General features: G+C 36.7%; 1 protein-coding gene across 1 annotated transcript in view; it reads right to left on the reverse strand.

The window, feature by feature from the left end:
- Window positions 1–24,262, reverse strand: part of ABCA13 (ATP binding cassette subfamily A member 13) — a 514,266-nt gene that overhangs the window by 42,921 nt on the left and 447,083 nt on the right. Inside the window, exons 57-58 of the mRNA XM_055294536.1 lie at window positions 18,551–18,685; window positions 10,817–10,920 (exon numbers count right to left, since the gene is read on the reverse strand). Coding sequence (XP_055150511.1) covers window positions 10,817–10,920; window positions 18,551–18,685 — 239 coding nt within the window. The remainder of the gene's footprint in view (window positions 1–10,816; window positions 10,921–18,550; window positions 18,686–24,262) is intronic.

Raw genomic sequence — 24,262 nt, forward strand, 5'->3', positions numbered from 1 at the left:
AGCTTCAGAAGGTGGGTAATCACAAACTCCTCCAAGCTAAAGGAGCATGTTCTAACCCAATGCAAGGAAGCTAAGAACCTTGAAAAAACATTACATGAATTGCTAACTAAAATAATCAGTGTAGAGAAGAATATAAATGACCTGATGGAGCTGAAAAACATAGCAAGATAACTTCGTGAAGCATACACAAGTATCAATAGCTGAATCAATCAAGTGGAAGAAAGGATATCAGAGACTGAAGATCAATTCAATGAAATAAAGCAAAAAGACATGATTAGAGAAAAAGAGTGAAAAGAAACGAAGAAAGCCTCCAAGAAATATGGGACTGTGTGAAAAGACCAAATCTACATTTGATTGGTGTACCTGAAAGTGATGGGGAGAATGGAACCAAGATGGAAAACACTATTCAGGATATTATCCAGGAGAACTTCACCAACCTAGGAAGGAAGGCCAATGTTCCAATACAGGAAATACAGAGAACACCACAAAGATATTCCTTGAGAAAAGCAACCCTTAGACACATAATCATCAGATTCACCAAGGTGGAAATGAAGGAAAAAATGTTAAGGGCAGCCGGAGACAAAAGTCGGGTTGCCCACAAAGGGAAGCCCATCAGACTAACAGCAGATCTCTCTGCAGAAACCCTACAAGCCAGAAGAGAATGGGAGACAATATTCAACATTCTTAATGTACAGAATTTTCAACCCAGAATTTCATATCCAGCCAAACTAAGCTTCATAAGCAAAAGAGAAATAAAATCCTTTACAGACAAGCAAATGCTGAGAGATTTTGTCACCACCAGGCCTGCCTTACAAGAGCTCCTGAAGGAAGCACTGAACATGTAAAGGAACAACTGGTATCAGCCACTGCACAAACATACCAAATTGTAAAGACCATCAATGCTATGAAGAAACTGCATCAACTAACAGGCAAAATAACCAGTTAGCATCATAATGACAGGATGAAATTCACACATAACAATATTAACCTTAAATGTAAACGGGCTAAATGCCCCAATTAAAAGACACAGACTGGCAAATTGGATAAAGAGTCAAGACCCACAGGTGTGCTGCATTCAGGAGACCCATCTCATGTACAAAGACACACATAGGCTTAAAATAAAGGGATGGAGGAATATTTACCAAGCAAATGGAAAGCAAAAGAAAGCAGGGATTACAATCCTAGTCTCTGATAAAACAGACTTTAAACCAACACAGATCAAAAGAAACAAAGAAGGCCATTACACAATGGTAAAGGGATCAATGTAACAAGAAGAGCTAACTATCCTAAATATCTATTCACCCAACCTAGGAGCACCCAGATTCATAAAGCAAATTCTTAGAGACCTACAAAGAGATTTATACTCCCACACAATAATAGTAGTAGACTTTAACACCCTACTGTCAATATTAGACAGAATATTGAGACAGAAAATTAACAAGGATATCTGGGACTTGAACTCAGTTCTGAACCAAGCAGACCTAATAGACATCTACAGATTTCCCACCCCAAATCAACAGAATATACATTCTTCTCAGTACCACATCACACATATTCTAAAATTGACTACATAAAAGGAAGTAAAACACACCTCAGCAAATGCAAAAGAATGGAAATCATAACAGTCTCTCAGACCACAGTGCAATCAAATTAGAACTCAGGATTAAGAAACTCATTCAAAACTGCACAACTACATGGAAACTGAACAACCTGCTCCTGAATGACTACTGGGTAAATAACGAAATGAAGGCAGAAATAAAGCTGTTCTTTGAAACCAATGAGAACAAAGGCACAGTGTACCAGAATCTCTGGGACACATTTAAAGCAGTGTGTAGAGGGAAATTTATAGCACTAAATGCCCACAAGAGAAAGCTGGAAAGATCTAAAATTGACGCCCTAATATCACAGTTGAAAGAACTAGAGAAGCAAGAGCAAACAAATTCAAAAGCTAGCAGAAGACAGAAATAACTAAGATCACAGCAGAACTGAAGGAGATAGAGACACAACAAATCCTTCAAAAAATCAATGAATCCAGGAGCTGACTTTTTGAAAAGATCAACAAAATAGATAGACTACTAGCCAGATTAATAAAGAAGAAAAGAGAGAGAGAATCAAATAGATGCAATAAAAAATGATAAAGGGGATATCACCACTGATCCCACAGAAACACAAACTACCATCACAGAATACTATAAACACCTCTATGCAAATAAACAAGAAAATCTAGAAGAAATGGATAAATTACTGAAATAATATACACCCTCCAAAGACTAAACCAGAAAGAAGTCAAATCCCAGAATAGACCAATAACAAGTTCTGAAATTGAAGCATTAATTAATAGCCTACCAGCCCAAAAAAGCCCAAGACCAGAAGAATTCACAGCCAAATTCTACTAGAGGTACAAAGAGGAGCTGGTACCATTCCTTCTGAAACTATTCCAATCAATAGAAAAAGAGGGAATCTTCCTTAACTCATTTTATGAGGCCAGCATCATCCTGATACCAAATCCTGGCAGAAACACAACAAAAAAAGAAAATTTTAGGCCAATATCCCTGATAAACATCGATGTGAAAATCCTCAATAAAATACTGACAAACTGAATCCAGCAGCACATCAAAAAGCTTATCCACCACAATCAAGTCAGCTTCATCCCTGGGATGCAAGGCTGGTTCAAAATATGCAAATCAATAAACATAATCCACCACATAAACAGAATCAGTGACAAAAACCACGTGATTATCTCAATAGATGCAGAAAAGGCCTTTGACAAAATTCAACAGCCCTTCATACTAAAAACTCTCAATAAACTAGGTATTGATGGAACATATTGCAAAATAATAAGATTATTTATGACAAACCCACAGGCAATATCATACTGAATGCACAAAAACTAGAAGCATTCTCTTTGAAAATCAGCACAAGACAAGGATGGCCTCTCTCACCACTACTATTCCACATAGTGTTGGAAGTTCTGGCCAGGGCTATCAGGCAAGAGAAAGAAATAAAGGGTATTCAATTAGGAAAAGAGGAAGTCAAATTGCCTCTGCTTGCCAATGACATGATTATAGATTTAGCAAACCCCATCGTCTCAATCCTGAATCTCCTAAAGCTGAGAGGCAACTCAAGCAAAGTCTAGGATACAAAATCAATGTGCAAAAATTAGAAGCATTCCTATACACCAATAACAGACAAACAAAGTCAAATCATGAATGAACTCCCATTCACAATTGCTACAAAGAGTATAAAATACGTAGGAATACAACTTACAAGGAATGTGAAGTACCTCTTCAAGGAGAACTACAAACCACTGCTCAAGGAAATAAAAGAGGACACAATCAAATGAAAAAAACATTCCATGCTCATGGATAGGAAGAATCAATATCATGAAAATGGCCATACTGTCCAAAATAATTTATAGATTCAATGCTATCCCCATCAAGCTACCACTGACTTTCTTCACAGAATTGGAAAGAAAAAAAAAAAAAAAAAAAAAAACTTTAAATTTCATATGGAACCAAAAAAGAGCCCCCATAGACAAGATAATCCTAAGCAAAAATAACAAAGCTGGAGGCATCAAGCTACCTGACTTCAGACTATACTACAAAGCTACAGTAACAGAAACAGCATGGCACTGGTACCAAAACAGATATATAGACCAAGGGAACATAACAGAGGCCTCAGAAATAATACCACACATCTACAACCATCTGATTTTTGACAAACCTGACAAAAGCAAGCAATGGGGAAAGAATTCCCTATTTAGTAAATGTTGTTGGGAAAACTGGGTAGCCATATGCAGAAAGCTGAAACTGGATCCCTTCCTTACACTTTATACAAAAATTAACTCAAGATGGATTAAAGACTTAAACGTAAGACGTAAAACCATGAAAACCCTAGAAGAAAACCTAGGCAATACCAGTCACGACATAGGCATGGGCAAAGACTTCACGACTAAAACACCAAAAGCAATGGCAACAAAATCCAAAATTGACAAATGAAATTTAATTAAACTAAAGAGCTTCTGCACAGCAAAAGAAACTACCATCAGAGTGAACAGGCAACCTACAGAATGGGAGAAAATTTTTGCAATTTTTCTATCTGACGAAGGGCTAATATCCAGAATCTACAAAGAACTTAAACAAATTTACAAGAAAAAAACAAACAACCCCATCAAAGAGTGGGCAAAGGATATGAACAGACAATTCTCAAAAGAAGACATTTATGCAGCCAACAAACATAAGAAAAAAAGCTCATCATCACTGGTCATTAGAAAAATGCAAATCAAATCCACAATGAGATACTATCTCATGCCAGTAGAATGCTGATCATTAAAAAGTCAGAAAACAACAGATGCTGGAAAGGATGTGGGGAAATAGGAACACTTTTGCACTGTGGGTGGGAGTGTAAATTAGTTCAACAATTGTGGAAGACAGTGTGGCGATTCCTCAAGGATCTAGAACTAGAAATACCATTTGACCCAGCAATCCCATTACTGGGTATATACCCAAAGGATTATAGATCATTCTACTATGAAGACACATGCACACATATGTTTACTGAGGAACTGTTCACAATAACAAAGACTTGGAACCAACCCAAATGCCCATCAATGATAGACTGGATAAAGAAAATGTGGTACACATACACCATGGAATATTATGCAGCCATAAAAAAGAATGAGTTCATGTCCTTTGCAGGGACATGGATGAAGCTGGAAATCATCATTCTCAGCAAAGTAACACAAATCAGAAACCAAACACCACATGTTCTCACTCATAAGTGGGAGTTGAACAATGAGGACACATGGACACAGGGATGGGAACATCACACACCGGGGCCTGTTGCGGGGGTGGGAGGCTGGGTGAGGGACAGCATTAGGAAAATTACCTAATGTAGATGACAGGTTGATGGGTGCTGCAAACCACCATGGCACATGTATACCTATGTAGCAAACCTGCACGTTCTGCACACGTACCCCATAACTTTAAGTATAATAATAACAAATAAAAAGAATTAAAGAAAAGTCTGACAACAATATTAGTAAGTGGGGATTCTGAAGAACGGGATAAAAATTATAAAAAAATAAATCTTTCAGTTAAAGATTACAAGAAATTAAATGAAAAATTCACTAGAGGAGTCAACACCAGATTCAAAATGGCGGAGGAGTCAGTGAACACATAGATCAATAAAGATTATCAAATCCAAAAATAGAGAAAAACAAGACTAAAAATAATGAGCAAGAACTCAGACTTGTGCGATAAGATCAGAGTTTGAACATACATGTAATGGAAGACCAAAAGAAAAGGAAAGATAGATAGGACCAGAAAAGGTGTTTGAGTAAATAATGGCCAAAATTTTCTCACATTTTTCATATGGACAGATATACATCAGAAATGACAATTGTATGGATTACTATTTAAGACTGTGGATATCTCTTTTTGATATATTTTCTTATCTTCTTTAAAAGATTTAAAAGTGTGTAAAGTGAAAATTATAATATGCTTTATTGGATTTATAGCATATAAAATGTAATATGGCCGGGCGCGGTGGCTCACGCTTGTAATCTCAGCACTTTGGGAGGCCGAGGCGGGCGGATCACGAGGTCAGGAGATCGAGACCACGGTGAAACCCTGTCTCTACTAAATGTACAAAAAAAATAAGCCGGGCATGGTGGCGGGCGCCTGTAGTCCCAGCTACTCAGAGAGGCTGAGGCAGGAGAATGGCGTGAACCCGGGAGGCGGAGCTTGCAGTGAGCCGAGACTGCGCCACTGCACTCCAGCCTGGGCGACAGAGCAAGACTCCGTCTCAAAAAAAAAAAAAAAAAAAATGTAATATATATGGTAATAATAGCACAAAGAAAAAGGGAGGAAATAGAGCCATATTAGGGCAAGATTATAATACTTCTCTAGAATTAAGTTAGCATCAAGATGTATACTATCATCCTTAGACTAGCCAGTAAGAACATGACTAAAAAAAATAGATAAAACATTAAATACAGTATACTTCAAATTATTCATTTGATATATAAGACTGCCAAGTAGAAACAGATATAAGAAACACAGGAGACATTATGTAAAAAATAGCAAAACGGTCAATGTGACTTCAGCCATATCAATAATTACATTAAATGTGGGACAGTTTAAATACCTCACACAAAAGGCAGACATTGTCAGATTGGGAAAAAAAAAAACAATATCCAACTATACACAATCTATAGGAAACACTCCTTCTATTCAAAGACACAAATTATTTGAAAATAAAAGAATATAAAAAGATATACCATACAAACATCATCCAAAAGACAGAAGCAATGGCTATTTTAAGAAACAAAACAGACTTTAAGATAAAACATACTGCTAGAGTGAAAAAGAGACATTTCATAATGATAAGAAAGTCAAAATATTAGTATGATAGCAATTAAGAATGCATATTCACCTAACTACACAGACTCCAAATATATGAAGCAAAAACTCACAGAATCTAAAGAAGGAAAAGAAAAATGCAACAATTATACTTGAAGAGTTCAATATCTTATTTTCAGTAATTGATAGAATACACAGGAAAAAATCCATAATACAGAATACTTAAACAACACTGTCAAACTAACTTGCTGTATATACAATATTCCATCCAACTACTACAGAATACATATTCCTTTGCATAGACAATTCTGTAGGATAGACCATATGTTAAGCCTGGAGTAAAAAACCGCAGCCTATTGGCTAAATCCAGCCTGCCACCATTTCGCGGGGGTTAGGGGGAGAGGAACAAATAAAGTTTTATTGGAATACAACCACAATTACGCATTTACCTAATACTGGTGGGAGCTTTCACACTACAACAGTGGAGTTGGATACTGCAGTACACAACATATGACTTGCAAAACCAAATACCCAGTAATGGGATTGCTGGGTTAAATGGTATTTCTAGTAGAATGTAATCAAAATTTAAAATGTTTGCACTTCCAAAGACATTATTAATAAAATGGAAAGACAGCCATAGACTGGAAATACGTATTTGCAAATCATTTATCCAGCAAGGGACTTCTATTCAGAATATAGGAATATCTGCTACATAAAAAGAACTATTACAATTCAAAAATAATAGATAAAAAACAATTTAAATGTAAGGGATCCTTACAAAAATTAACATACTCTTACCATCCGATCCAACAATTACATTCCTTAGTACTTTCCCAAAGGAGTTGAAAATATGTTCACACAAAAAACTGTACATGGATCCTTAAGCAGCTTTATTCAAAATTGTCAAAACTTGGAAGCAACCAAGATGTGGTTTAGCAGATGAGTGGATAAATAAGCTGTAGTACATCCAGATAGTGGAATATGACTCAGGACTGAAATGAAATGAGCTATCAAGTCATGAGAAGACATGGGAGAAACTAAATGAAAAAAGTCAACCTGAAAAGACTACATACTATATGATTCCAACTATATGGCATTGTGGAAAAGGTAAAACTATGGAAACAGTAAAAAGATGAGTGGTTACCAGGGGTTAGGCGGGAGGGAGAGATGAATAGGTGGAACACAGAAAATTTTTAGGGCAGAGAAACAATTCTATCTGATACTATAATGGTGGATTCTTATTAGATATTTGTCCAAACCCAAAAAATGTCCAACACCAAGAGTGAACCCTATGTAAATTGGATTGGGGTGGTAATGTGCTGTCAATGTAGGCTCATCAATTTTAATAAACGTATCACTCTGGTACTGTATGCTGATAATAGGGAAGGATATGCATGTGTGAAGGCAAGGAGGGATTTTAAAAATCTCCGTACCTTCCTCTCAATTTTGCAGTGAACCTAAAACTACTTTAAAGTATAAAGCCATTTTTAAGAAATGGAGGATGGAGGAGATATTGGAATAGATATTTCACTAAAGAATTAATACAAATAACCAATAGGCACATGACAAGATTCTAACAGTGTTAGTCCTTAGGAAAATGTGAATTAAAACCCCACTTCACTAGGATGCCTATAACGAAAAAAGACAGGCAGTAGTGACAAGGGTGTGGAATAAAGAAGACGCATCATTGTTGCTGGGAACATATACTGATAAGGCCAATTTGGGAAATAACTCTGCAGTTTCTTAAAGTGTCAAATACAACTTACTATTCAACCTAGCAACTTGACTCAGAAAAATCTAAAAAAATTAAAACATGTCTATACATACACAGACATTTATATCACTGTTCATAACATGTTATTCATAATAGCAAAACACTGGAAACAACCCAAATGCTCAACTGATGAATGGATAAATAAAAGTGGTATAGCTATAAAATGGGGTACCATTTGGAATGAAAAGGAGCAAGCTATTGACATAAAACGCAAAAAAATGTTACGATAGGCCGGGCACGGTGGCTCACGCTTGTAATCCCAGCACTTTGGGAGCCCCAGGCGGTCGGATCACGAGGTCAGGAGATCGAGATCATCCTGGCTAACATGGTGAAACCCCGTCTCTACTAAAATACAAAAAAATTAGCCAGGCGTGGTGGCGGGTGCCTGTAGTCCCAGCTACCCGGGAGCCTGAGGCAGGAGAATGGCATGAACCCAGGAGGCGGAGCTTGCAGTGAGCCAAGATGGTGCCACTGCACTCCAGCCTGGGCGACTGAGCAAGACTCCATCTCAAAAAAAAGTGTTATGATAAATTAAAAAAAGAGATGCAGCAGACTACTAATTATATGATTCAGTTAATGAAATATCCATATAAAGCAAATTTACAGAGGCAGAAAGCCATCAATGTTTTCCTAGGTGGAGGTTTTGAATGCTAATTTTTTTGTTGTGGTTTTTGTTTTTGAGATGGAGTCTTGCTCTAACGCCCAGGCTGGAGTGCAGTGGCCTGATCTTGGCTCACTGCAAGCTCCGCCTACCGGGTTCATGACGTTCTCCTGCCTCAGCCTCCTGAATAGCTGGGACTACAGGCGCCCGCCACCACGCCTGGCTAATTTTTTGTATTTTTAGTAGAGATGGGGTTTCTCCGTGTTAGCCAGGATGGTCTTGATCTCCTGACCTCGTGATCCGCCCGCCTCGGCCTCCCAGTGTGCTGGGATTACAGGCATGAGCCACAGCGCCTGGCCCTGAATGCTAATTTAACTGAAAATAAGCATGAGAAAATTTGGGGGAGGTGACCCAAATGTTCTAAGGCTTATTTATGGTAATATTTGCACAGGTCTATAAATTTGCTAAAGAATTATAGAATTCCATACTTACAGTGATTAAGTTATATCAAATGTAAATTATACTTCAGAAAATGATATTTAAAAAAAACAACAGTGTAAAGTTTAGTCTGGCAGTGAAAATTGGGGAATGTTGAGCAGTATAGACAAACCTATCAGTGAATGAATTTTTTTAAAAAAGAAAGAGCCTAGAGATAGAAAATTAAGAAGAAAAGTCTACTTTGACATGAAGCAATGTGAGAAATGTGTGAATGGCTGATTTCTTCACAATACATCGGCTTTGCAGCCAGAAACACTTGTTACAGGAAATGGCTATAAGATTTATGTGTAACAGGATTATGCATGCTGAGTTATAGCATTTAATAGTATTTTTACGTAAACTAATAATGCTGCAGTAATCAGTAAAGTCTTCTGAGGTCCTCTCAGAAATCTCACGTTTCAAATGATAGGGCTAGCTTTATATTTCACTTCTGGTAACAAGAGCTGGGGTATTCAAGCAGAGACTGAATGATTTAGACTGTTGGGAAGCATGTTTCCATGGGTCCCTTGTGTTCCTACATGTCTTGCCATGAATTTCAAGAATATAAGACCCTAACTGCTCTTTACCTGAGCCATTTCTCAAAGTTATGCTTGCAGCAAACAACCGTGGAAGAAGTGACACCTCCTCCCAAACCAAGGGCTGGCTTCCTTATCAGATGTTATAAGGTAGTAATTTCACTAGATTTGGCATTCCTCTCCTCTGTGTGCAGGCATCCATTAGTCCAACAGAAACTGGAGTTTAGGGAACCAATGAGAAACCATGCTGACACTCTGGCTACTGTTCTTGCTGTGAGCAATAAAGTCTTCCATCTCCGTCCCAGAAGTCTCATTTCTTCTGTCAACATCGATAAAACTATATCAAGCTAAATTTGTTAGCTTGCAAAAGGGCAAAATGTCAGATCTTTGGCAGCTCTTGACATCTTATTCACAGTATATTTTACTTAAGCATAAAGACAAAACAAGTCTAAATGTTAAAGCCTGGTCTTTATTACATCATTAGGATTTGTACTGGTTAAATCATATTGCTCACTCCCAACAAGTAGGTTTTATGAAATCTATATTTGTAATTCTGTGTGGCCTAGAACAGTGTATTAGAAAGTTAAAAAGAAGTCAATGGTTTTGAAATCTAATTACAAACTTAATTCTGTGATAAAGAAAATGTTAAACCAGATTCAGTAACCTGTTAAGTATTTTAGTTCAGCTAATTCTACCTGCTGAATTAATAGGCCTTGGATGGAAAGGATCTGAAAGATCCTTCAGGAAGACCTGAAAATGGTAGTCTAGCACTCATCCTTGAACAGTAGCAATGGATGAGGCAAGAATATCGTCCTTGGACACAGAATACTAGGTTCAAATTCTAGCTCTGCCACCTATTTGCTATGTAAACTTGGTTATACAACATAATCCCTCATGACTTCAGTCTCAATTTATACAATAAGGGCTAACAATAATATCACCATTATTGTGTTATAAAGATTAAGAAATGTCTATGTGTAGCACTGTGCAGGGGCCTAAATGCACTTCTTAACCTTTGTTACTCAGTCTTACTCAGGAAATGGCTACAAGAGAAACTGGAACTCACCTGTGGGAGGTCAGCACGGCAGCACAGCCTTCCCGAACCTCCTTCATTATTGTTTGCCACAGGTACCGCTTAGAGCAGGGATCCATCCCAGAGCTGGGCTCATCCTGAAGGAAAGGCAACACAGAGTAATCAGCATTTGAAAAACACAAATAGAAATATACACAATGACATGGGAGGCCAGACCCCAGGTGAAAGAAAAATCTCTGCTCTGGCTCTAACAGGCAGCTCTCCAGTTGGCTTTGTTGCACTCTGCTCAACAAAGCCAGAATGATAGGGGAATGTGAGAGAGCAATGAGGGAGTGCCTGACTCCTCCAGCCATGCAGCAGGCTACCCAGGAGCCCCACTTCTTACTCACCTCATCCAGAGAAATTCAAAAAAGATATCAAAATTATAAAAAAAGAACCAAATAGAAATACTGGCCCAGAAAAATATAATGAAATAAAAAATATAATAGAGAATGCCAAAAGCACATTTGATCAAGCAGATAAAAAAAAATCTGTGAACTTGAAGGCAGATTATTTGAAATTATCCAGCCAAGGAAAATTTAAAAAAAAAAAAAAGAATTAAGAAGAACAAAGAAAGGCTAACAGGGTTTATGGCACATTATCCAGAGACCTAACTTTTACAATATGAGATTTACAAAATAAAAAAGGGTGAGAAAAAAGGGCAGCAGAATGCTTATTAAATAATGGCTGAAACATTCCCAAATTTGGATAAAGAGATAGACATTTGAACATCGATACATATGAAGCTTAAAAGTTCCCAAATAGCTTCAACCCAACAAATTATTCACTGAGATACACAATAATCAAACTGCCAAAAATGAAAAACAGAATTTTCACAGCAACAAGAGCAAAAAAAAGGCTCATGACATACATCCACAAGGCTATCAGTGGATTTTTCAGAAGAAATCTTCAGGACTGGGAAAGAGTGAGCCTATGAAAGAAAAAAAACCTGCCAAATAAAAATACTTTACCCACTTTACCCAGCAAAGCTGCTCTTCGGAGATAAAAAAGAGATAAAGAATTTCCCAAACAAAAGCTGAAAGAGTTCATTGACACAATACCTGGCTTATAAAAAAAAATGCTAAAGGGGTTCTTCAAAACAAAATAAAAGGATTCTAATTAGCAACATGAAATTATAAAACTCACAGTAAAGTTAAGTATACAGCAAAATTCAGCATACTTTAATGCTTTAATGTTGGTGTGTAAATCACTTATAACTGTAATATTCAGATTAAAAGACAAAAAAGTATTAAAAATAACTATAGCTACAATAATTTTTTAATGGAAACACAACATAAAAAGCTGCAAATTGTGACACCTAAAACATAAAATGAGATGGTTGGAAGTAAAAGTGTAGTTTTTTTTTAATGTGATATAAGTTCAGTTACTATCAGGTTAAAAATAGACTTTTGTAACTATAAGATGTTTTATATAGATTCTTGGTAACCACAAATAAAAAACCTATAGTAGATGCACACACACATACACATACACACACACACACACACACAAGAAAAAAAAAACAGAAATGAATCAAAGCATACCAACATACCAACACACACAAAAATTATCAAATTAAAAGAAAAACAGTAATAGAGAAAAAAAAGAATAAATAACTTTAAAAATAGCCAGAAAACAATTAACAAAATGTCAAGAATATGATCTTACCTATTAATAATTACACTAAATGTAAATAGACAGCATTTGCCAATCAAAAGGCATAAAGTGAACGAAGGGATAAAAACCAAGATCCAATCTTATGCTGTTTGCAAGAGACTTAGTACAGTTTTTTTGGATACACATAGACTGAGTGTGAAACAATAGGTAAAGATACTCCAAGCAAATGATGACCCAGAGGGCATGTTTATATATATTTATGTCAGACAAAATATGCTTTAAGTCAAAAACTGTAAAAAGAGAAAAATACAATGATAAAATGGTCAATTTATATAAAATGATAAAAGAGTAATTGTAAATAGATATGCACCAAACATTAGAGTGCTATATATGTAATGCAAATATTAACAGAACTGAAAGGAGTAAAAGACATAAGTACAATAATAATAGGGGAGTTCAAGGCTCCACTTTCAATGATACATTGATTAACCAGATAGAAAATCAATAAGGAAACAATGTACTTGAACTATGCTTTAGACCAAATGAACCTAACAGCCATACACAGAACATTCTATCCAACCATAGCAGAATACACATTCTTCTCCAGCACACATAAAATACTCTCCAGGAGAGACCATATATTAGGCCACAAAACAAGTCTAAACAATTTTAAAAAATGAAAATCATATCCAGTATCATTTCAGACCACCATGGTATGATACTAGAAATTAATAAGGAGGAAAACTGTAAAATTCACAAATAAGTGTAAATTAACAATATGTTCCTGAACATCCAATGGGTCAAAAATGAAATTAAAAAGAAAATTTTAAAAAGTACATGTATCTTGAGACAAATGAAAATGGAAACAAAACAAAACTTATGGGATGAAGTAAAAGCAGATTTGAGGAAGAAGTCATCAACATTAAGAAAAAAGAAAGATTTCAAATAAATATCCTACCTTTGCAATTGAAGAAACTGGATAAAGAAATGAACTAATCCCAAAGTTAGCAGAAATAAAAGAATAAAAGGCCATATATCATAAGCCCACAACTAACATCATATTCAACAGTGAAAAGCTAAAAACTTCAAATCTAAGAAGAACAAGACAAGGATGCCCACTCTAGCCACTTCTATTCAACATAATACTAGAAGTCCTAACCAGAGCAATTAGTCAAGACAAAGAAAAGGCATCCAAATCAAAAACGAAGAAGTAAAATCATCTTTTCAAAAGCATGATCTAATATACAGAAAACACTATAGACTCCACCAAAAAATCCATTAGAATAAACAAATTTAATAAAGTCATATGATACAAAATCAACATACAAATATCAGTTGTGCTTCCATAAAGTAACAATGGGTTATCAGAAAAGGAAATTTTAGACAATTTCATTTACAATAAGATCAAAATGAATAAAATACTCAGAAATAATTTTAACAAAAGAAGTGAAAGATCTGTATACTGAAAACTAGAACAATTTGATTAAAGAAATTGAAGACAAATAAATGGAGAGCTATCCATGTACATGGATTGAAAGAATTAATATTTTTAAATGTCCATATTACCCAAAGCGATCTACAGACTCAGTGCTATTCCTACAATTCCATTGTCATTTTTTCACAGAAATAGAAAACCAGAATACTGAAATTTACATTTAAAAAAACCCAAAAGACCACAAATAGCTAAAGAAAGTAAGCAAGAAGAACAGTGCTGGAGGCCTCACATTTCCTATTTTCAAAATATACTACTATGCTATTATAATTTTAAAAGTATGGTACTTGAATAAAAACAGACATATAGATTCATAGAAAAGAATAGACAGGGGCCGGGCACGGTGGCTCACGCTTGTAATCCCAGCACTTTGGGAGGCCGAGGCGGGCGGATCACGAGGTCAGGAGATCGAGACCAAGGTGAAACCCCGTCTCTACTAAAAATACAAAAAATTAGCCGGGCGTGGTGGCGGACGCCTGTAGTCCCAGCTACTCGGAGAGGCTGAGGCAGGAGAATGGCGTGAACCTGGGAGGCGGAGTTTGCAGTGAGCCGAGACTGCGCCACTGCACTCCAGCCTGGGTGAAAGAGCGAGACTCCATCTCAAAAAAAAAAAAAAAAAAGAATAGACAGTACAGAAATAAACCCACACACATATAGTCAATTAATCTTTGACAAATACACCAAAATTAAAACTGGGAAAAGGACAGTCTCTTCAATATATGGCTTTGGGAAAACTGAATATCTACATACAAAAAATTAAAACTCAGTCTTTATCTTACACCATACACAAAAATCAACTGAACATGTATTAAAGATTTAAACATAAGATCAGAAACCATGAAACTTGTAGAAAAAAAAAAAAGAAAAGCTCCTTGACATTGGTCTTGGCAATGTTTTGCTTGTTTCTTTTTTGGATATGACACCAAAAGCACATAAAACAGAAGCAAACATAAAGTGGGACTATTTCAAACGAAAAGAGTTTCTGCACAAGAAAGGAAAATATCAACAAAGCAGGCCAAAGGGGGATAAAATATTTGCAACCATATATCCAATAAGGGGTTACATCCTATATATGGAATTCGTAAAACTAAATAGCAAAATAATAATAATTTAAAATAGACAAAAAACTTGAACAGACTTTTCTCAAAAGAAGACATGCAAATGGCCAATAGGTATATGAAAAGATGCTCAACATTATTCATAATCAGGGAAATGCAAATGAAAACCACAATGAGATATCATCTTATACTTGTTAGAATGGCTATTGTTAAAAGGACAGAAGATAACTAGCAATGGCAAGGATTCAGAGAAAAGTGAACCCTTATACACAATTGGTGGGAATGTAAATGTACACACATTATGGAAAACAGTGTGGAGGTTCCTCTACAAATTAAAAATACTACTGCCACTGATCCAGTAATCCCACTTCTGTGTGTGTATCCAAAGGAAATAAAATCAATATCTGGAAGGGATATCTGCAGTGCTATATTCATGACAACATTATTTACAAAAGCCAAGACATAGAAACAACCTAAGCATCCCTAAGTGTATAAATGGGAAAAGAAAATGTATATGTCTCTCTCTCTCTGTTTCCTTGTCTCTCTCTCTCTCTCTTCTCTCTCACTGTGTATGTGTGTGTGTAATGAAATATTATTCTGCCTGAAAAATAAGGAAATCCTTCCATTTTCAACAACATAAGTGAATCTGGAGGACTTTATGCCAAGCATAAAGTGAAATAAGCCATGCATGGAAAAACACTACTTCTTAATGAAATATTAAAAAGTTGAACACATAGGAAGAGAGAGTAGAAAGGTGCCAGGCTGTGGAAATGGGGAGATACTTATCAAAAGGCAGAAAATTTCAGTTATACAGGACAAACAAGTGCTCGAGACCTAATATACAGCATATAGGGCTGCTACAGTTTGGATGTTTTGTCCCCTAGAGAATTCATGTTAAAACTCAATCCCTAATGAAACGGTATTGAGAGGTGTGACCTTTGGGAGGTGAATGAGTTTATAAGGTTAAGTGATCTTATAAAAGGACGTGATGAAGAACATTCACCTCTTTTTGCCCTTCTGAATTTTGCCTTGTGATGATACCTATTCCTCCCCTCTGGAGGGCACAGGGTTCAGAAAGCAGGGTTGGCACACTCAGCAGACACCTGGACCTGGCAGTGCCTTAATCTTGGACTTCCCAGACTCCAAAACTCAAATTTCTGTTCTCTGTTCTTTATAAATTATCCAGTCTGTTATAGCAGCACAGTGAACTAAGAGAGGGACTGTAGCTAATGATGCTGTATTACATATTTGAAATTTGCTAAGAGGGTAGATATTAAGTGTTTTCATCACACACAGGGGAAAAAAATGGCAATTATGTGATGTCATCAATATGTTAATTAGTTTGATTGTAGTCATCACATCGGAATATTTATGTATATCAAAACACATGTTGAATTCATTAAATATATACCATTTTTATTGGTTAATTATACCTCCATAAAACTGAGAGGTGGGGAATTGGGCTATATTTTCATGTCAGGTTGGTTCTCCTCCATGATCTGGCTAGGTAAGCCAACCTTGATATTTTTAAAATGAATTTTCCACCTCCATAAAATTTCAGAATGATATCCCCTAGGAAGACATATGATAGCAGAAAAAGGCTTCATTTATTTAGCAGCATCAAATAAATTGATGTTTCTTAGAACTTGAAGCTTTCTCCTTCAATAGACACCAAAGTATTTCTTATATGAACCACTTCTAGAGAAATCTTGCCAAACTGTAAGATGTATTTCTGTGCTTTTATTAGCCAGGGAGTACTAAACACATATTTCTTAAGAGCTTAGGTTCATAAACTTCCCCAAAGAAAGAAACAGATGGGAAGCAGTAGGGGTGGGGGGAGAAGCACTAAAAAGGAAAATAAATATCTAGTCTTTTCTGCAAATCAAGCAATGTAAGTGTACTAGTTATAAAAATAAGTAAATAAAAGGTGTGATCACGCAATGCTCAGTATGACAGTTGGATGTGTAATTTACGTTTTCCTGATTCCCTCCTTGATGTCAGCTCTGACAGTCACTTCTAGTCTCTCTGTTGAGAACTCCAAAGGCCCGGCAGCAAATCTCTTTAACCTATTGCTCTGAACGGTAACCATCATCATAGTCACGAATATTTACTGTGGTTTACCATCTGCTGGACACTGGGCTATATGCTTAATGCAGTTTATTTTATTTACTGCTTTCAATGACTTCATGAGACAGACACTATTATCAGGACAATTTTCAGATGAGAAAGAAGCAGGCATAGAACATACAAGGCCAAGTGTTGGGTGGCTGCAGAAGCAAAATTCAATGCTTGTCAGTCAAACTCCAGAGTCCCCACCTTGACCACTGTGTCACAGGTTTGGGCATCCACGGAAAGCTGAGAGCAAGGATGTATCAAAGAAAAGCATGTCAGCGTCTGCAGTGAGCCAGGTCATGGCTACAGAGCAGAGGCCCCTTCATCCAACTGAGGAGATGTATTGTAAGAGGCTGGGCAAAGGGAAATTCCACAGAAAGTAATGAATGCCCACATCTTGTTAACTACTCAACATAATCCTGCCTCAAGTTGAAAATAAAATGTAATTTGTACACTTCAGGATTGTGCAAATGGTAGTTTTTATCAGATTCTGGAATATGAAACTATACAATAGTCCAGGAATTTGGACATTGCAAAAGCAAATTTATGGCACCTAAAAAGAACATTCAGGTGAGTTTCCAGGAGACAATCAGCAAACGATGAGACCATTTTCCCACACAGACCTTCTCAATCCCCATTTACTACCCCACTAAAAGGGTGTATTCACTTGACGAAGAAAGATAGAAAAAAAGGAATCTGTTTTGTTTTCCACACTTTTTGACACCCCTCAGACTCTCTACTGGTGTGAAGTCCAAAGACGCACTCTAGTGATTAGAATCCAATTCATGGCATGTAACAATAGCCTATATTTATTCTTTCAATGGCATTACTTGTATTAACAGTTATAACTGTTTTATGAAATGCAAGACAATTAACTCCATTTCTTGACAATTGTTGCCTCAATGCTTTGATTCATTCAAATCAAATTAATTGCAGTTCCCAGATTGATTGTAGACCACCTTGTCTCAAGACTACTGCATATACTCTACCCTCTTGCTGGAGTTTTCTTCCCTACTCTCAACATCATATCCATCCTTCACTCTCAACACCCATCTTTAAGATTCACCATGACAGGTGTCACTACTGCTGTGATAAACATACATCTACACACAGAAAAATACATAAAAGCAATATTCTAGAGGAAAACATAATTTGTTTTCAGATTATAGATGAATTCTAATAATCTTTTAAAACACCGTTTTAATGCTAAAATTTTATAGAATTTTCAGCTTGACAAATATAAGTGAATCTAGCAAAAGATAAATGTTTTATTTCTGTAAAATTCAAATGACATTTGGGAAATGTTGGCTTATGGCAAAACAGTTTACTAATTTGTAGAACCAGCTTTGCAAGTTCTGAAGTTACTTCCCAGAAAAACCCTTAAAATCAGTTTATAAATCAATATGCAATATGTGTCTTATTCCAAGATATTGACATTTCTCTACTCACCAATAAAAGAATGTCAGGTTTCCCCACCAGGGCCAGGGCTGTAGAGAGTTTCCGCTTGGTTCCCCCACTGTAGGTGGCCACAGGTTTGTCCGCATGGGCTTCAAGGTGTAAGCGCCTGATGAGGTCTCCAGCAACCTGGAAGAGAGGCATGTCCATGTGCACACCAGCATTCACCAAAGTGCCCACCAGACAGCTGGTCTCAGTCCTCATTCCTGCTTCTCCCTCCCACTAACCCTGCCCACCTGCACACATACAATCAAGTACATCTCCTGAAACATCCCCCTTCACCATACAGGCAGTAATTGAGAGTGAACAGGTGGGAGTTTTCTGCAGCTGGAGACATCTAAGTGATGGTCAGAATAATCACATCTAGAGTTCAGGGAGCAGAGTGGGCAAGAAACACACTCAAGGTTGGGGGTCCAGATAAATACCCATGTTGAGATAAGCAGAGAGGGGTATGCCAAAAAGAAAACTGAGAAGGAAATAAATGGGAATGAAACTAATAGAGGTGTCAAAACTTAGAGGGAGAACACAACCGAAGTAGAAAATTTTATTATTTTAGATTCAGGGGGTCTATGTGCAGGTTTGTTACATGGGTATATTGTGTGATGCTGAGGTTTGGGCTTCTAATGATCCCACCCAAGTAGTGAGCATGGAACCTAACAGGTATTTCTTCACCCCTTGTCTCATGCCCTCCCTCCACACTTTTGGATTCCCATGTGTCTACTGCTGCCATGTTTGTGTTCATGTGTACCCAATGTTAAGCTCCCCCCATACATGAGAACACATGATATTTGGTTTTGTGTTCCTGTGTTAATTTGCTTAGGATGATGCCTCCAGCTGCATTCATGCTGCTGCAAAGGATGTGATTTTGTTCGTTTTTATGGCTGGAAGGAATTTTCAATATTAACACAAGGAAAGAAATATCCCTTTGACATTGAGAAGCCACTGCTAATGTTTGCAAACTCAGAGTTTGGTTTATAAAGTAACTAGAGGTGGGGAGGAGAATGGGAAATATTTCTTATTTGTAACTGCTGAAAACCACTTTGCCAAGTCCCAAGGATGGTGGCAGCATTTGTCAAACCTCATCCCTCCAGCCACAGGAGAGTTCAGACTGTACCCAAGAGCCTGGGGTTCACAGCTTCTTTCTTCTTCCCTGCCTTCCACCCTGCCAGCTTGTCCCACATCCTAGAAGGCCCAGCCCATATCTCTCACCAGAAAAAATAATTGTCACTTCTTCTGTGTGTTATATGTCTCACCTCTTCTGTGTATTATATGTGTCTATAGAACACTTTTATTTAGCATTTCCCACTGTAATTTGTACCACGCTATATTTTTTGTTTCGAGTTCTGTCTCCTATGCTGGATTAATTCTTCTTGGGGTCCAAGGTAAGCAATTTTTTTGTTTCCAACTTAGCATAATTTAAAAACTTTCCAAACAATTTTATTTAACTCTTATGACCATAGAAGTATTAATATAGATTTATTTTTTAGATATCATCATATAGCCAAATTGACCGAGATCATATTTTAATTCAAATTTAGAAGAGGGAAAAATTCTATAGGACTAAAAAGATGGTTAATAATTGTGCATCCGAAATAACTGAAAAAATATAAACTAACGTGTATACTCTTTTTGACAAGTACATAAAAGTTAGGATAATAACAATAATGATAATGAAGCATTAAGAACCTCTACAAATATTAGGATAATCATTATGCCCTCCAGTAAAATCTTTCAACAGAAATTATTATATGGCTTTACTTGTGCAACTTCAAAATATATTGCAAATGAATGAAGTGGCTCAAGGACTGGTCTTATGGTAAAATAGTATAATTCTAGGAAATGCAGATTTCAAGGCCCAAAAGATACATAAAGATGAAATATTTAATCTCCTGCTATCCGCCTAAGAAAATCTTCTCAAGGCCAGTAGTTGGTCTTATTGAAAGTAAAGTCATTTTCCCCAGAATGTTTTATATGAATCATCCTTTTTCCTGGCTCCATTCAGAACAATTATTTCAATTATCACAAGTTGAATAAAAATTCACTCAAGTGAATTTTAAAATATCATAACAAAACATTTTATTCATCACAAGCAAACAAACACAAATATTAAGGGAAGGGCCATATAAATGAAGAAATATAAATGCCTGGCATTTCAGGGATTAAAGAGATAACAGAAGTAGTAATGTAGCTTCATCCAAATTTTTCTCAGAGAAGAATGGCCAAGAAGTGTAAATCACTGCTAGATAAACACTCATATGAGAGATGAAGGAAGGAAACCAGGGAGGCTTCTTGGAAAAGGAGGCACATGTCCCCATAAAAGAGAAGAAAACTAAGAGCATGATAGACGCTGTTAGAAAGCTTTATCTGTCGGGAAAAAGCCAACGCAGTCCTTACTTAATGTCATCTATATGATCTTGGAGACTGCTTTAACCAAATCAACATTTAATGAAACCAATTTTACCATAAGCTGATTGATAGAAATAAAAGTTCCTATGTCATATGTCTGGTCACAGAAACATCTCCAAACTTCTAAATAAAAAAACACTTCTAATAGCAAACACTGAAATAAATGTGAGCTACACATATATTTGTGAAAGATTAACAAAAACATGATTTACTCAATTATTCCAGTTCAGGGTTGACGGTGGTCAGAGCCTATCCTGGAAGCTCAGGGCACAAGGCAGGAACCAGCCCTGGACAGCATGCCATTCCATCACAGGGTGCACTCACACGCCCACATATACTCACCCACATGGGCTCAATATAGACACACCAAAGAAACTAATGTACACAGCTTTGAGACATGACAGAAAACAAGTGTACCTGGAGAAAATGTATGCAGCCATGGGGAGAGCGTGCAAACTCCTCTCCAACAGTGGTCCTGGCAGAAAATCAATTTTATTTTCCTCATCATTGTAATGAAACAATGTTGAACTAAACAATGTTATTTGGGGACCTGCTGTACTAACAGTGGTGAGGCTGGCAAAAATGACAAATTGTGAAAATGATTTTTTTGGTTATTTTTAGATCTATAAATATTACAAGAAAAAGAGAATGAAAATGTGTGTATGTGTGCATGTATTAGAAAGAAATGTTTAGTTACTCTCATCCATGTTATTCAAGGATTAGCAATACATAAATGAAAACTGATAAACTGACAAATAAAATAAAAAATAATAATATATGTACCCGGTTCTGAAGAAATGCACCTGAGAATGCAAGTTACATTTTGAATAAACTTGCCAAATTAGTATTGCATATTTTTATGAAGTTAAGAAACATATGACATGTTTTCCCAATTTCACAAAAGGTTAAATATTGCAGCCTACAAATTCTGGATTGGTTAACCATAGGAAAGATTCCAGAGTATACAGGAACAAATGTATTAGTTTGATCCAATGTTTTCTGAATGTCATGTTGTCAGAAAATAACTGAAAATAGCCTAATAAGAAGTATTTTGCTGTAGTCTTTTCTGCACTCAGCAATACTGTCAAAGTAATGGCAAAAGCAATGCCTTAGCAATCTCAGTTGGCAAAATACTGCCTAAAATCTCAGAATGTCAAAAGTTCACAGAATCTCTCTCTGCAGTTTGGTATTTTTCTCTCATGAAGCTCTAGAAATTGTACCATACTTAAGGCAAGTTACTGGGATGCATTCGTTTTGGGATGCTTTCGTTTGGGGATGCATTGGTTTTGGGATGAATCCCAATGGGATATGCACTGGGATGCAAATCCCCAGTGTTTATTCATATTTGGCACATAGTAGGACTTCCATAAACATCAATGGAGCCAAAATAAATTGCCCTGAGATTCACACACACATCTGTTGGACTCCAAAGCCAAAGTGTTTCCACTAGCACACATAATGGCCAGGTCAACATTTCTGTGAGATTAAAGACCAAAATGAGTAGTAAAGTAGGGAAAGGTAACCAAGGATTTCAGATGGAAATGTTTATCCTGGCCCTTCCTCTGAAGATGACCTCCTGTCCCGATTCCTACTATCTTATAACTTCTAGCTCCTTCTAGCTAAATTGACTGTGTGAATGGAAGAAAACTTAAAGATAAAAGTCATGTCTTCAGAGAAGATAAGGGGAAGCAAGACACAGTAGGGATATTCCCTGGTAGGAATGTGCAGGTATTAACAAAACTCAAATGATGAGGGGCCATACCTCTTCTATACCAGGGAAAACTAAAACACAGAATTTGCCAAATCTCTTCCCATTTAGAAGTACTGTTTGTTTGTTATGGTATGACACTAACGTTGAAACTACCTAGCATGATGAACTCTTACACATTTTCTCTAGCATCCCAGACTATGTAGCCCTCATCTCTTGCATCATTTGGTAATAACCAAGTGACATAACTTAATATAACATGTTTTACAAGGTTAATTAAATTCAGGCTCAAATATGTACACTGCACAAAACTGTGCAGTGTAAATCATGGGAAATTTGAAAATCATTGTTAACTTGCCAAACCTAAATTCAAGCTTTTTGAAGTGGCGTCTTATTCTTACCTCATCAAACTTTTGAAAGGTTGGGGAAGTGAGCAATTTGACCATACTTAGACATGACCAACAAGGGGAGCACAGGTGGACTGGCTCCGCCACAGCATGGGCTCTGAGGGTCCCCAGGAGGAGGAGAGGGGACTGTAAGGCTGAACAAAGGAGCCTCCCAGCAAGCACAGAAGGTCTTCTGCTAGAATCATAGAGCTTACAATGGTGGCTGTCCATGTTACAATGAAAATAGATGGCAGCCTGAAGAAAACAACTAAGGTGAGCAGCAGATGTGTCTAAAGATTACCCCCATATCTATGAGTTCTGAAAGCCTAGAGGTGAGGCACACATGTTGAGCCCAATTCCAGCCCAATGGAAAGCCAGGCAGCAGGAGGAGCTCCATGTTAGAGAAGTCATGCACTAACCCCACACAGTTTCCACTTCTTTGGCCATCCCAGGGTTATAAAAATAAGACTGAACTGTTGATACCACCAGGAATTCCATCTTATACAACTAACAACCTGAATAAACTAAGTGTCAGAGTAATGTCTTAGTCAAGAACTTGTACCCTGGAGCTGGTTTATATGGTTTCAAAGCAAAACCTTGCCAAATACTAGCCATGTGAACATGGGTAAGTGGCCTAATTTCTCTGGTGTCTCAGTTTTCCTGTGTCTCTGTGTCTCAATTAAATTGTGTCTAATTTCTCAGTTTGTAAAATGGGAATAATCATCTACTTCATATGGTTGCTGTAAAATACTTAGAACAGTACCTGATGTGGAATAAATCCTGAAAGATAAAACTATTATTTTCCATTATTTTATAATAATTCTTTCTGGACACCTTGTGATAAGCACCTCAGAATGGATATGCCTGTTCTATAACTTAAATATTCCAAAAATATATAGAAGAGAGAATTTTTTTCCAGAAAATGAGCTAACTCCTTTGGAAACAGATGCAAAAGGGTGCTGACATCTTAGAAACAAGAGCAAGTAGCAATACTGTCTGCAAAATCAGTTACAGTTTTATAAAGGAAATGAAGGCAGTTCCTAATTGGTTACCATTTAAATAACTTTTCCTGGTAGAACAGTTCAGAAAAACAAAGTTGTAAGACAGCTGAATATCAAGACACAATTGCCCTGAATGACAGAAAGCACCAACCTACATTAACAAGAGCTTTTTCATAAGCATGTTTCCCTCAAAAAACAAAAGTGC

Source organism: Symphalangus syndactylus, chromosome 9 (genome assembly GCF_028878055.3).
Source record: "Symphalangus syndactylus isolate Jambi chromosome 9, NHGRI_mSymSyn1-v2.1_pri, whole genome shotgun sequence".
NCBI lineage: Eukaryota > Metazoa > Chordata > Mammalia > Primates > Hylobatidae > Symphalangus > Symphalangus syndactylus.